The 15,529-nt window shown below is 35.4% G+C and overlaps 1 protein-coding gene across 2 annotated transcripts; it reads left to right on the top strand.

Annotated features, from left to right (window-relative positions):
- The first annotated feature begins 362 nt into the window (after positions 1-362).
- Positions 363-14,187, top strand: LOC136832688 (aurora kinase-like). 2 transcript variants are annotated; one of them, XR_010851289.1, is made up of 7 exons: positions 363-515; positions 5,860-6,051; positions 6,216-6,419; positions 6,712-6,885; positions 7,109-7,228; positions 8,660-8,977; positions 11,151-14,187. XR_010851289.1 is itself a non-coding variant. In XM_067094075.1 (7 exons), exons 2-7 carry the CDS (start codon positions 5,945-5,947, stop codon positions 11,310-11,312), a joined length of 951 nt encoding a protein of 316 aa, XP_066950176.1. In that variant the 5' UTR covers positions 364-515; positions 5,860-5,944; the 3' UTR covers positions 11,313-14,187. The 2 variants fall into 2 exon arrangements, 1 of the variants encoding a protein (XP_066950176.1); XM_067094075.1 differs by having other exon boundaries at positions 364-515; positions 8,660-8,891; positions 11,199-14,187.
- Positions 14,188-15,529: the final 1,342 nt, after the last annotated feature.

The raw sequence follows: 15,529 nt of genomic DNA, 5'->3' as shown, positions 1-15,529 counted from the left end.
AAATAATGACGGATTTTGTCAAAAACAAAAGATTTTATTTGCGCTTGAGAAAATGTTTGCCAAATTGGATTAGAGGTATGTGAGTTTTCCCAACTATGCAAAACCGGTCCCGGTCGTAAGTCATTTAGGCCGTAGCATACAAAACAACGAATAACGAAAGACGTTGTTTATGGTAATTACCGTCGTTGGGTTATGTTTTACGTACAGTACATTCCCAAGGGGCTAGTACTAAACACGGGGACCATTTTGCACGTAAACGTGCTTACGGCCTAAATGACTTAACGGCAGAAACGACCCAAGCTTTGCAGAACCACGGTAAGTAGTTACAAGTAACGCCAGTTATCATAATACCACGCACTACGTCACCCTCGAGGCTGTCTCGGCCAATCAGCGGGTAGTATTAGTTTCGACCAATCACACCGCGTCCACGAGGTTTAAATCTCCCAACAACACCATATGAAATGAATTCCTTAAAGTTATTTCCTTTAGTTAGTGCCCCTCTGAACGGCGATCAAGTAAGTACCATTTCGTGGTTTATGGTTGTTTTGAACATTTCTCGGCATCTGTCATATTCAAAAGCCCCTAAATGTTTTATATATATAATATTAATTATGAATTTTAGTAAGGTAGGGTGATGAACTTGACGTCAGGCCATGGTAGCTGTAACCAATTTTCATGTGACCCAAACATTAGGCCCACCGTAGTCTGGAGTAGGCCTACGTCACTGATAATCAAATTCTATGCTTATATTAAGGACATTTCGGGTATTTGGTGAAAAATATTGGTTAGTTGCAAGGTTGCCGTTGACATGTTTGATAGTAAAGTAGGCTTCGGTTACTCTATTAAAATGAATTAAAAGTAAATTAGGCCTGTGCTGATCGACTCTGAGCGCGGTTGAATTACGGTAGGCCTACTCTAAGCTATTGGAGCCTACTGCAAGATATAATAACCTGCTACCCCCTAGGAGTCCGATTTGGGTATTTTGACATATATAATTATATAGGAAGGCTGGGATAGGAAGCTCGTGAATTTTTATTTTCAACAGTAGCCCCAAGCTGCTAGGCCTAGTTGTCAAAAATGCGTAGGCCTAAGTCACAAAAGCATAGGCTTTTCTATTAAGTATATGGTATTTTACCTCAATACCAGCTCTCGATTTTGGAGTGTTTAGCCTCTTGATGTATTCCATATGATAAGAATTTCTTTTACTCTACCTCCATCCATATTCTCTTTCTTACATTTACTTTAATAAAATTGGTAATTCTAAGCTGTAGTTCTGCGGTGAGGTAGACTATGGCAATTGACGTTTTCCTATTTTATTTTACTGGCTCTACAAGAATTTAAAGTAATATCGTGTCGGCCGGCTGTAACAAAAGTGTAATTGACCTTTGAAGACTACATGACAGGGTAGATCTAAGCTGGCATTCTGCGGTGAGCCCCCCACCCCCCTCCGTAGCTAATACGGTAAAATTGTAACCAGTAAACACCCCTAAAAATACCAACCTAATGTACCCTAGGGGTGTTTACTGGTTACAGTTTTGCTGTATTAGCTATGGAAGGGGGTGGGGGGCTCGCCGCAGAATGCCGACTTAGATCTACCATAAAATATTTGTACTCTCTGTTCCCCATTTAGTGCTGAATGACCTCATAAGTCACAGTGCTTGGCTCCTGGGCCTAAATTTTGATATGACTCTATTCGAAAATCTATCGGAAATGTACGGTAACTGAGGTATTCACTGTATTTGTTTCAATGTTCATACACATAGGGCTGGTACTAGGCTAATCTTGGTATTCATGCAAGTGGGGCAGGTAGTAACATTAAAAATTGACCAGGTTCATGGTTCACATAGGTCTCTCCACCAAGAAAATGCAGGTCACCAAATACAAGCCAATACGCTAAGGTTAATTCGTAAAATAAATTTAGGTTTGTCAGCTATGACCCAAGACTTGGTGCCAAGGCCTGTCCTACCTTAATTGTCTTGGCAATAAGCATGACGGATCTGGCTACATATAAATTTCTGAAGTTGCCCAGTAGATACACTGTGCTCTCTCTCTCTCTCTCTCTCTCTCTCTCTCTCTCTCTCTCTCTCCCCCTGTGGTAGTATAGTGTAGGTTAACCGAGGGACAATTGTTTCAATACATAATTGGGGTATTGTTGTTTTGATACAGCCACAAAGCTAAATAGATATGTTGAAGTTGTTTCGATAGGCTAAGAACAACTTACTGGCCAGTAGACTGTCAATATAATAATAATTTTTTCAGCTCAAGGCCATATACTACAGACAATAACATACAATCTAGATACAGTAAATGAGATAACATGATAAAAAAATGATAATCGGCAATATACAAGCCTACAGAAGCCTACCATAAGTGTGGACATACAGATGTATCAAATTGTCCACAGACCAACTAATCTAAGATAACCTGCCATTTATGGCAGGGTAGTACCTGAGGTTAGTTGGTCTGTGGATGATTTGATACATCTGTATGTACTCACTTACAGTAGGCTTCTGTAGGCTTGTATATTGCCGATTATCATTTTTTTGTCATGTTATCTCATGTATTGTATCTAGATTGTATTTTATTGTCTGTAGTATATGGCCTTGAGCAGAAATAAAATTTATTATTACTATATTGACAATCTACTGGCTGGTAAGTTGTTCTTAGCTTATCGAAACAACGTAAACATATCTATTCAGCTTTGTGGCTCTATCAAAACAACAATACCCCAATTATTGTATTTTGCCGATTATAATTTTTTTATCGTGTTATTTCTTACATCTAGATTGTGTTTGTTATTGTCCCCTCTTTGTATATTCCATGTAGTATATGGCATTAAGCTGTAATGATTTTATTATATTATTATTATTATTAATATTATTATTATTATTTCATTATTATTATAATAATAATAATAATAATAATAATTGACAATCTACTAGCCTGTAAGTCAGCTTTAACTTGTACATATCTATTCAGCTTGATGGCTGCATCAGAACAACAATCCCCCAATTATGAGAGAGAGAGAGGGGGGGGGATGACTCATGGCTGAGCTAGGTTAGCCTGCTAAGTCACCTAAAAAAGGCCCCATCAGACCCCAAAGGACTGAATCGGACAGTCTCCGTGAGGATGATGTGTAATTGGAACCTCAAAAGTTAAAAAAAAAAAAAGTTGCAACGCTTTATTGCCGTAAAACGGTTTTCCTTGTATTTTGATAATTGACTTGAATTTTTATCTAGGATTTTTAATTTTTGTTTTCTAATAGCTTCTCTGTGTTTCGTACTATCTTCAGTTACTTCTTTCAGACGAACACCATGTTCGATTTCAAGTCTGTGGCCCCTATAGTGGATTTGTTCTGTGTGAATTGGGTTCATCTTCTGAATAATATTTTGCCAAATTAAAGTATTCAAAGAACCTAGTGTTAATGAGACATCCTGCTTGTAATGTTACGTGTACATCCACATGCAGTAAAACTTTTCATGAACACAGCAACATATGACACACATCACAAATAGGGTAAATACATGTCGTTATCCGTAAGCTGTGCTTCATACGATTATCCAGCCTTTGCTTTTAAACATCTGTTCTCCACTTCGTCATATTTTATTGTAACCTGTTTTATATATATATGTATGTGATTAGTGTTCAGTGTGGGTTTGACATGTTTTAATTTAGTTTGGATGCACCCTTACATTTCGCTAATTGATGAATCAAAGAAAAGCGTGACATCAGATGTCAAGGTCCATGATATTTGGTCTACATATGCAAGTACAGACACCACCCCACTTACAAACGAGTTACATTTCAGACGGCTGTTTGTATGTGGAATTCTTTATAAGTTGGTTATTGTACTCTTCATGCCTATTCAAGTACAGTATGATATAAAATCAATACAGTACTGTGATTTTTCATCCTAAAGCACAGTACATTGTACTTACAGTACTGTACGTATGTACAGAATAGGTACACAACAAAATTTGAACTTAAAGGTGGGAAAGGGGAGTACTCTGAACACAGTTTAATTTGCAGTCCCATTTGTTTGTATCTCTTGAATGTTTGTAAGTAGGGTGGTGTCTGTATATCTTAATGAAAATGGGCACATCTGAAGTTGAAGACCATGAAATGTAAAAGCAGGGCACAAAATTTGATGGAAAGTCTATAATAAAAGTACAGTTTGTCATACTTGAAATTAGTAGTCTTTGAAGTCCGCTTTCAATTATGAGAAAGATCTGTTCACATGACAACATGACATCAGGCTGTTTTTTGCACAAGATTTTCATGTGGTAAAAAGCTCTAAATATTCCAGTGTTGAACCTTGTTCTTTTGCTGCTGTATTATGCTCAGCTTGTTTACCCCCTTTTTTTTTTTTTTTTACCCTCACTCCACCAAGCAGCTCATAGTTTCATTATTCCTGCTCAGCTTGTGCAGCTGTCTAACAGGGAAGATGTTGCTGTGTCCTTTAAAGAGCCGTAAGATGTTGTTAATAATACTTCCGCCTGTTGTTGAAAAGGGTTATACTATCTTCATAATCCTCAATATCTGAACCTGAAGCTTTAAAACTAAAAGTCAAAGGTCGTGAGATTAGGGCCATAGCAAATATGGTTGCTTTTAATTTAACATGGCTGGAAATACAGTATCCTTAACATGGCTACATTCAAGTCCCATCTACCTGAAGATAATGTGTCCTCTGGTAATGATTTACATGTCTGGGGTACCATCTGTTACTACACCTTATAAAAGTGTAAACATTATTTTCTAGCATTACTAAACTGCACCCTCATGTGCAATTGGAGTGAAACTCTTCAATACACTAACATTGCCTAGTTGGTATCTGACCCCATTTTTAGCCTCAAAAGGCCAGTGTCTGTTAACTTATATCCAACAGGGTCTGTAGATCTAGTGTCCCCACAGATTCCTGGTCCTCAATAATTATTTTTTTATAACAAGGCCTCCAACCTAAGTAATTAACCAAGGTTCACGTGAAGTTTTTTAAAGTAAAATTAATTTTTTTACTTACAAACCCAATACTTCATGTAATAAACATTGGCCCTTCTCCCAATCCCTCTAAGCTGCAGGTAGCTTAAACCATTTCAATGTGTAACCAGTTTTCACCAATAAGGGTGTTCAAAAACCCTCAACAAAGTAGAAATGGTGACTTGTGAGGGACATCTGGAGATAAAAGCTATTGTGCAGAGTTCAGTAACAGGTTTGGATGTGGAAAAAAAATTTTACTATAACTGACATTAAATTCTCTTGCATTTTTACGTGATGAACATCAGTACAGTTGACCCCCAGTATTCACGGGGTATGCGTACCACTACCCCCTGTGAATAACTAAAATCCGTGAATACTTGACACCCCTCTAAAAATGCTTATACCTGAATATTTTAATAGTTTTATCACAAAAAGTGCATTTACTCATGAAAATACAGTAATCTGTGGATACAGGCAGTCCCCAGTTTACGACGGGTCCGGCTTACGACATTCCAAGGTTACAATGCTTTTCAAATATATTCATCAGAAATTATTTCCCGGTTTACGACGCATGTTCCAGGGTTACATCGCGTCGTATGCCGCTCCGACGGAAGAAATATTGCTCCAAAACGGCAGAATAATCAAAATTTGGAGGCTTTTTGATGAAAAACTCAATACAAATGCAGTTTACATCATTTTCAATACACTCAAAGCATTAAAAGTAAGGTTTTCTTAGGATTTTTGACAATTTTCGATGATTTTTCGGTTTACGACGCGGCGGAAAAACGGAACCCCCGTCATAAACCGAGACTGCCTGTATTTCACTATGAAAAATACTGTGAATAGGCGAATTTTCCATGAATAATGTGTATACATGTTCCACAGAGAAATCTGCAAATAGGCGAAACTGTGAATCCGGAACCGCGAATAGGCGGATGTCCACCGTATTTGTTACAGAAAGTTGTATGGAATGAGTGGAAAAGAAAATGAAGGTAATACGCATCTGATGGGATCAGGACATCTACAACTGCAAGAAAGCTATAATTCTGATGTCAACAATGTGAAGGAAACCATGAGGTAAGGCAGAAATTTGGACTAGGAGGTAAATTATTGAAGTAATGAGGAAAATAGCTACCTAAAAGTCTGCCTCATATAAATTTTTTAGTTTATTATTTGATCCCAGAATTTTACCTTGAGCCAGGTATGAGTTGAAAATTAATTTAACAGCTTTATGTCAACAGGGAGAGAGAGAGGCGAAAGTGGACTGTAGATGATTTTGAGGTTGGACGGCCACTTGGCAAAGGTAAATTTGGAAATGTTTACCTTGCCAGGGAGAAAAAAAGCAAATTTATCATTGCCCTTAAAGTTCTTTTTAAATCACAGTTGGCCAAAGCTAATGTTGAACACCAGCTAAGAAGAGAAATTGAAATTCAGGCTCACTTACGGTTAGTTTTGTTTATGTATCATATTTTTTTTATGATAAAGTGAATGTTAAGTAATATATGAGAATGCATTTGGGAACGCCAGAACTTACCTAGGTAACTTGAATGCTTAACAATGAATAAGAACCTTCCTTGTCAAACTGCCAATATTGCCTTCAACTTATTAATCTGTATTTTGATGTCATGTTAAAAACAATTTTGAACTGCAGATGAGGACTTAATTGTACATTATACCTTTTAATGCTTTTACCATATGGATTTTATCATTTTAACATAAGATTTGTGTTGTTTTCAGACACCCAAACATCTTACGCCTCTACGGTTACTTCTATGATGAAACTCGTGTGTACTTGATATTGGAAATTGCACCACGCGGGGAATTATACAAAGAAATGCAGTCACAACCTAATGGACATTTTGATGAAAAGAGATCGGCGAAGTACATCATGCAGCTTGCTAATGCATTGAAGTAAGGTTTTAACATTCGAAAGTCAATTGTAAACATAGTTCTTACATGTTCTGCACTAGTATTCTTATATTTAAGGGAATTATTTACGTTATGTATTGAATATTACAGAATTATATAAGGTGGTTGGAAGAATATATACAATATCTGTTTGAGGTAGACTGCTGAAGATTGATATTGTTCACTTTGGATAGAGAGAACTTGTGTATTGTATGTCTCTTTCCAGATACTGCCACTCGAAAAAGGTTATCCATCGTGACATTAAACCAGAAAACCTACTTCTCAACTTACGAGGCGATTTGAAAATTGCAGATTTTGGGTGGTCAGTCCATGCTCCTTCTTCAAGGTAAGGCCTTATTTCCAAAGAAATTTATACTACTATATTTTGAGTATTGGTTCACATTTGGATTGAGACATATAATGAAAAATTGTTGCGGTAAGGTAGGTTTAAGATTTTTATAGTTTTTTATAATTGTATTTATGCATTTTGTTAGTGTACATAAAGTTACACATTTTTTTTTTTTTTTGAACAAAACTTGTTTATCCACTAATAAAATTTGTGTGAACATTTAAAAGGTATAACTTAGCCTTGTACCTTTCAGTAGTTTGTGTGAACAAAGGGTGTATGTGGTCTCAGGGTTTACAGAATTTCTGTGCCTCTATGAATAGTGGAGAATTTATTCATAACGATTCAGTACATTGAATAAAAAATTTAGTAAGTTTTAAGGATACAGGTGAGATTTATGATACTGCAGTTTTAGCTGTTAAGTAGTTACTGTGTGGTTATGAAAATTAAGTCTGTTATCAGAATGCCTCAGGCTCGGGGGCCATTGAATGACTTGAGATGAGAAGTCGCCTCCTTGGAGGACAAAATCACACTCCATCTCTTTTATTCATTCTAATCCCAGCAAATTGTTAACTTTGATACAGATCCCGCCAGTCTTTATTAATGAATATATTGTTAGAATTAATGGTGCGACTTTCACACTGACCCTGTGTGGCATTTTATAACTTGAATAACATTGGATTTGCTAAGCTGTTAAGTGTACATTCAATCAGATTGACTATACTGTTGAGTTCAATAAATTCATTATAGGCAGAGGAATTGTCATCATTACAAGTTCTCTCAGTACTGGGGCATAAGAACTTGTGTATTGAAGGTATTTTTTGTTTGCTTGAACCAGTGTAATGGAGAGAAGCACTTGCAAGTAGATGAGATAATTTGTATATACTAAAATGTCATTAGAAAGTATGATGTTTTGTATGATGTAATGTTTTAAAAAGAAAGCAGTCAACTTTCTGTTTTAGGGAAACAATAATGTATGTAACATGAATTGTTAGGAGGAATTATTTTCTCATGTATACATAAGAATATGAATTAGAAAGGAAAGTTATTCAGTTTAGCGTAATGAGGATGATATTTGGAAAATAAAACAACTATGATCAGATCTTGGGTTTCCACATTTTTATTTCTGAATATACAGCAGTTTTGTCAATTAAAGAGGTAGTGGTTGAGAAACTTGCATTTATAATTATATAACTATATAAATCTGAAGATTTAGCACCCCAAGAGTGTTAACATGAATAGAAGTGGTAAGATTGTATCATTGTCAAACAGCATAGCTTTTCTGTTCTTTAGATGTAATGACTTTAGTATAAGATGTTTATTTTTATGGACCATGGAAGTTATTCTATTGTTTAGTGTGTAAAGTGGAGTACTATAGGTCATAGTTTTTCTTTTTGTACAGAATATTAAATTTTTCTTTTGGCTTTCCAGACGAACGACATTATGTGGCACTTTGGATTATTTGCCACCTGAAATGATTGAGGGGAAGTCTCATGATGAGAAGGTGGACTTATGGTCGTTAGGAGTCTTATGCTATGAGTTCCTTTGTGGCAAGCCTCCCTTTGAATCGGATACACATGCCGATACCTACAAGAGAATATGTAATGTTGCTCTCCGTTTTCCCCCTCATGTTTCAGAAGGTGCTCGGGACCTCATATCTAAAGTAAGGACTCTGGATATTTATATTTAGCTTTTAGTTGTTTATACAAGCTTAGCTTTTAGTTGTTTATACAAGCCATAGTGTTGCCAGTATTGTTTATTTGGTCTTGAGTGTATGACCAGCTTTTGAATTCCAGATAGCCTCAGTAGTGAGTTTATCTAGTTATCTAGTAATTGAAGCTGCCTCATTTCAGGAATCCCCCACATCCTCGTTTTCATTTGGTTTCATATTTACCTAACCCCCAAGTCTCAAGGGCAAGTCATGTTTCCTGCTATAATTTTTTCGATTTTCTCTTACAAATGTTTATATTTGGTATCTTGTTTTATTTACTGTTTGTTGTGGTCACTTCCAGGTCTTGGATGACTACTATTGTAGGTTTACAACTTTTGATAAGATTTTCCTGTCTTATAAAAATATGTAGTATACCATAAATGTAACAAGGTAGTTAACTAGTGGGAAAGGGATGTGAGGGGGAATATCCCTCTTACACCACCTTTTCTTCGGCTGTCAAGAAGCAAGGATGTGTTCCTGCTCTCTTCCATGTGCTTGTTGGACTGGATGAGTAATTTTATTGAAGTGATTTTGTGTACTTTTTTTATACTGTAGTATATTGTCATTTTGGTCTTGTTTTTCTTTCATTACAAAGAAGAAATATTACCAAAGCTGGTCAAGGGGCTTGGGTTTCTTGTCCTTCCTTTATTGGTAGACCCACATTAGTGTACTCATTTTGTGGGTTTAAGATTGTCATTCCTCTGTGACATGTGCAACCTGGTCATCTCCCCAGTAGATGAAGTTGGGTAAGATGGGGAAGGACAGGAAGTGTTCACTGGCTCCAAATTCTGGACCCTTCCAGTTCTTTTCTTTCCTACACAGAATGGACCAAACACTTTCATTTCATCTCATGGGACTAGGAATTATGTGAAATTGCAACTGTCTCATATGAGAATCTCTGGTTTTCTGAGGTACCCAGTAAGTTTAATTCATCTGAGGTGGATGTACTGTAACCCTATATACTCATTCTAGGATACAGGAAGTTGGGGCGTAGGACCTGACTTAGCCTTTCAGACAAAATTGGCAGTGTTTCTAGGCAATGAGGGCAGGTGTCTAGGTTGTAGGCATCCATTCCCTCATTCTACCAGGGGAATGTCACCCACAGGCCCCTAGATATATTCTTGGGACCTGCAGTGGTTGCTCTGTAGGTTAATGTAGGCACCCAGTTCCACCTGGACAGACTGTTCTCACACAAGCACTTTAGCGTAGTATGGACCTGGGGGGAGAGTTAACAAAGTTACTGGAGACTCCGATTCCATTCTGGAATGGCGGCATCTAGGTCGAAGTATAAGCTGGGTCATAGGATACCTCAGTTCTTTTAATAAAAGTGGGGGGAGAATAGCTAAAGCTGCTTACTGGACCAATTTTGGGTTTGACCAGTAGCTGCTTTCTGCCTTGAATTCCCTTACAGGGAATTTCAAGGTTCTTGCCTTACTCAAGTATCCTCCTGTATGCAGGGTTCTTGGGTCCAGGGCCTTACTGCTCTGATCAGCCATTTCACTACACTGGTTGGAGGTTACTTGAGTTATGACATCCTGATGGCATTTGCAACTGGTAACATTGCTTTTCCAAGTAGTGTTCAATTGACAGGGACTACCTCCCATCTAATGGGTAAGCTTCTTATATAAAAAGGCAATGGTTTTTATTCCTGTAGGAACAAATCAGTTTTTGAAAGTAATTTGTATTTTTCATAGGATAGAAATTAGAACCTTTTACATGGTTAAACCCACTTCATCCAGCCTGCGTTGCCCTGCATCCAAAGAAAAAGTGGCAAGTGTTTTTAGGCGAGTGATTCATATTTCCCTACTCGCCATATAAAAGGCTCTGGTTTGGTTACCTATAAAAAATACAAATTTATAAAATGTTATATTTCTGTTTTTGACATTATTTTAATTATATGCTGTATATTCTTTTAGAGAAGTTCAGATGACTGAAAATTAGCTAGTAATACTTGAGTAGCGAAACCACTATAAAAACCAAACAAAATTGTTGAAAGACCCCTAAATCTTTGGTGTTATCCAGTCTCTGTGCATCATATATCAGTTTTGGGCTTTTAGTATTGTTTTAGCAGTAATTGTCTAGCATTTCTTGACGAGTATATCATGGACATATTAAAAGAATACTCCATTGTAAATGTCAAATATACTGGAGCTGCAAGTTTATTATACAGTGTTTATTTATTCTTGTTGCAATATCTTTTTTTCTCATAAGCAAATGAAAAGTTTACCTAACAGTATGGAATGCATGTTTCGCCCACAGTTACTTCGTAAAGACGCTCGTGAAAGGCTGAGCCTAGAAGGAGTTTTGGAACATCCGTGGACTGTGGAATTCACAAGGGATGTTGACAGCCGACCTATCCCTCAGAGGCAGTAACTGGGATTTAAGTTTACAAGGCTTAATTCCTTTGATTTTATGTAAATAGTAATGAAATATGGGATAAATTTTCTGTATTCTAAACATCCAAAAAGTGTCCAGTTATTAAACATGCTTTAAATTCACTTATCTGTACACCAAAACATTAAATCCTCCCCTCATTGCTTAATGGATGGAAATATTTACAGAACTACCCATTTTTGTATGTAAATAGCTCAATTATATTATTCCTTAATTAAAGTATCTATCATTTTTATTGGTACTGGCAAATTTTGTTTGACAATTTTATTCTGTAGCCAAAAGGACTTCTTATATATTTTAAAAGATCAAGGTTTGTATTATCGATCAAACAATATTCCTTCTAAGAAATAACTTAATTTGTAGTGTATGGATGATTGTATGGCTTAAATATTTATTGCTACACATGGATTTTTGATGGTGTTATTGCCTAGGAAATAATGCTACAGGAAATATGGATGTAATGTCATCAGGAGGGTAGAATTCATTGCTAGTATGCTGAAAGCTGCTGCTGCTGCTTTTTTTTTTTTTTTCTTTACAAAAAGTTTTGAATCTTCATCTGTTGTACAGTATTCCTTTGAACACTGAGATGCCTGTTGTGTTTCATTACATGATAGGATTTTGTGTATTGTACAGATTGTAATATTTTTGTGGATGGTTTTAATTAAAACATTTTATATTTTCTAGAAAATATACTTTTAAAACCTGTACTAGAAAAAACTTTAATGGAAAACATTACAGACCTTGCCATAGTCACTCAAGTGCTTTCATAGTTTCTGCCAGGTGTTTATAATTTTATGTCCCTATATATTAAAATTTTGATAATTTTGTGCCAAATCTAAAATTTATAAAAATTCATATTTATGGCCACTAAATTCAAATTATTAAACACAATATTATGAAGTGTACATGCAACATTAATATTATAAGTAAGTCAAACACTCAATGGTATTAAATTTTCCAAAAGCTGTGAATAACAGAAAACGTAAGCATAAGGAACACCTAACAGAGCAAATAAAGGTAACAAAGATTAAAATTTTAGGCAAAGCTTGTCCAAAAACTAATATTTTAGGACAAACTGTAGCAAATATGGTCATAATTCAAAAGAAAAAAAAAAAGCACATTCAGGAGACAGACAGACACCATACAATTATGTAGAATTATGGTGCACGATAAAGCAACTTTAGCCAAAAACCATCATGCTAGATCTCAAGAACTAAGAACTTAAGCTAAAACAACACACATGACTGCAGATGAAACAAAATAACATGGTCAGGGTTTCAATGACCCATCTACAAAATGGCAGAAATGAAATTAGCAAAATAAAATGAAGCATGGTCAACTAATTTCTAACAATTAAAAACTTACATTTTCAAAATGAACTCAAAACAGTAGCTAATGAAATGGAAATTAGCATAAAGTGAAAATGAAGCAGTGCAATCAACTAATAATTCTAACAATTAAAAAACTTACATTTTCAGAAGAAAAAATCTCAACTCAAAACAGTTATAAACTGTGGAATCTACTAATGCAGTTAAACAAGTGGATTTGAAAAAATGTGAATGAATGAAATGTCTAACAAAAGGTTCCTAGATAATGTCTTGCCATCATAAACAAAAAAATAGGGTCCAAATTTATCGGTAAGAATACAAGTGTATACAGCATTAGAAAAACAAGAAACTCCAGTCCCCAATCATAAGAACTACAAGGTACAGGGGTAGAGAACTAAAATGTAACTAAAATCTAACCTCAAATCAACAACCGTGAAACCTTGCCTTAGGTTGTCATAAAACGCACAAAAAAAAGTAGAAATTCACAATAATCTGAATGTTTTAATACAAAATAAATTATATTCAATGAAAAATCAAATCAAATGAGAACTGCAAAGTTGAAGCATATCTTGTGGTGACTTGCTTTTGTTTGTGTGATATTCAGTACTACAGAAAATAAGAATACCCCCAAAGACCAATAAAATTCAAAATTTTATCAAATCTTTGGTGCATGAATATATAATGTGTAGTTTTTAAAATACTAGCATCATTAATGGGTGATTAGGATTGGTTTTAGGTAACAGGTTTGGGTATTCTTGACAGTATGAAGGGAAATGTAAATTTTTATTAAAAACTTAAAAAGTTGAAATACTGAAATTTTTATTAAAAACTTGAAAAGTTGAAATCTGAATGGTTTAACATCTATCTGTTTTTGGTTTTGTAAAGGGGGTCTAGCTTTGTTTTTCAAGTGTTAATTCAAGTCGTCATTTTTCAAACCAGTTGCCAATGTCATACAAGTTATACCTGTAGTAATTTATTCATAAGTCCAAGAATGAGGAACAAAATCTCTAACTTCAACCAAATCTACCAGTAAATCAAATAAACATAACAAAAAAGTGCAAAAAGAAAAAAAAAAACTGAAATTCCTCAAGTCAAACATTTAACTGGTACATTGTGAAAAACCACTACAACTGACAAAATGAATGCCACATTTTCAAACTAAATACAATTTCAAACATCAAAAAGCAATCTACATAAAATGTGATCACCAATTTTATAAACAATATATCGACATGAATAATAGATCAGCCAAAATACTACAAAAAAACTGCCTACGTGTAATAAAACTAAAACAAAAATACGAAGTCTCTCGGATATAAACCCATAAGACAACTGATACATTTTTGATTGAACATCAACATTAACAAATATAAATAAATAAACCCACCATTTCCAAATTACTAATACAGATATGCAAAATTCAATAACAAAAGAAAATAACAGTGCAGAAAGTAAATGACAAATCTTAAGTACTCTTATATAAGCTTTCAGTCATTATATTGTCCACTGGATTATACATAGAATTCTATACATAGAATTCAAGAAAATAAATGTTTGGGTGAAGTATGAAGATTGGTGTTTGAATATAATCCCATTTGTCCATGTATCAAACACAATGAGAAGTCTACATATAGATTAAAAATTACTTTGGAACTGAAATTAATGCTTATAATAAAATCTTATATGACAAAAACAGTAATTCAGAGTCCTTCAATTCAATACTCTGTCATAATGTTAAATGTCAATGGTAATGGGAAATTAACTATCCGTAATATACAAAACAAACCAAACTTTATAGTATATTAAATCTATAAAAGATACCTCACTCATTACCACGACTGTACTATAATCTGGTGACTTCAATGCACACACATATTTGGCACAGAAACAGCACATGTAACTGATTATAACTACTAGTGTTTACATAAAGATACACAGCAAATATACACTTATTTTTCTGAAACTTCTGGTGCTACCACATCAGCTGACATCTCAATCCTCAAATTTAATCAATTTGAGGGGCATGTCTTTGACAATTTATAATCTAGTGCTTGACTTATAAATTTAGGCTGTAAAGCCAAGAAATGGGGCACTTTCAGCCAGTCAGCACTTAAGACAGCGAATAGATGGAGTTGGAATGGTTACAAAGTTTAGTGCAGACCATTGATGATTTTTACTCACAGCTTCTGCTATTTGAAATCTGGGGAATAGGCTTCTCGATGCATGATCTCTTTGCTTTCTAATAATTCTTCCAGTGTCAGTTTGCGGTCATGGTCATCTAACGTTGTGTTGAAATATTGCACCTTGGTTGTGGTGGGCTTGCAGTCACCTGCACAGAGTGTTAGCGGTGTGACCTATGTAGTAATTGTTGAGGGCTTTATATGTCCCTTCGGTACATTTAAATTTGTATATATACTACATTTGTCGACTCCCACATCTCTACGGGGGCCCGTACTATTTCGCATTACAAGGGTGTTGACTAGGTTCAGGTGGTAGTAGACACATAAGGAAATCATCTTGTCAAGATTCATAGGTGTTGTATCGCTGGCAGTTATTCCATTCATGGGGAGTTAATGCTGTCAGTGTGGGCATTATTAAAGGATGTTCACATTGTCCCTTCAGTCCCTAGTTGCACCACTTTTCAGCCATTTATTTTACCTCCATTCCTGTATTCTTTCTTCAGTCTTGCTTTCCAACCTTGCCAACTAAGAGTAATAGTTGGCAAGGTTGGAAAGCAAGACTGAAGAAAGAAAATAGGAATGGAGGTAAAGTAAATGGCTGAAAAGTGGTGCAACTAGGGACTGAAGGGACAATGTGAACATCCCTTAATAATGCCTACACTGACAGCATTAACTCCCCATGAAGGGA

Source organism: Macrobrachium rosenbergii, chromosome 50 (genome assembly GCF_040412425.1).
Source record: "Macrobrachium rosenbergii isolate ZJJX-2024 chromosome 50, ASM4041242v1, whole genome shotgun sequence".
Classification (NCBI taxonomy): Eukaryota; Metazoa; Arthropoda; class Malacostraca; order Decapoda; family Palaemonidae; genus Macrobrachium; species Macrobrachium rosenbergii.
The sequence above is the reverse complement of the archived record's forward strand: the minus strand, read 5'-3'. Positions and strand labels throughout refer to the sequence as shown.

What these genes read in the sequence shown, in the direction of transcription:
- LOC136832688 (XM_067094075.1), top strand. Translation starts at nt 5,945, where the DNA reads ATGAGTGGAAAAGAAAATGAAGGTAATACGCATCTGATGGGATCAGGA. An exon ending in GAAATTCAGGCTCACTTACG is followed by an intron (nt 6,420 to 6,711) that starts GTTAGTTTTGTT and finishes TGTTGTTTTCAG; the next exon opens with ACACCCAAACATCTTACGCC. An exon ending in GTCCATGCTCCTTCTTCAAG is followed by an intron (nt 7,229 to 8,659) that starts GTAAGGCCTTAT and finishes TTGGCTTTCCAG; the next exon opens with ACGAACGACATTATGTGGCA.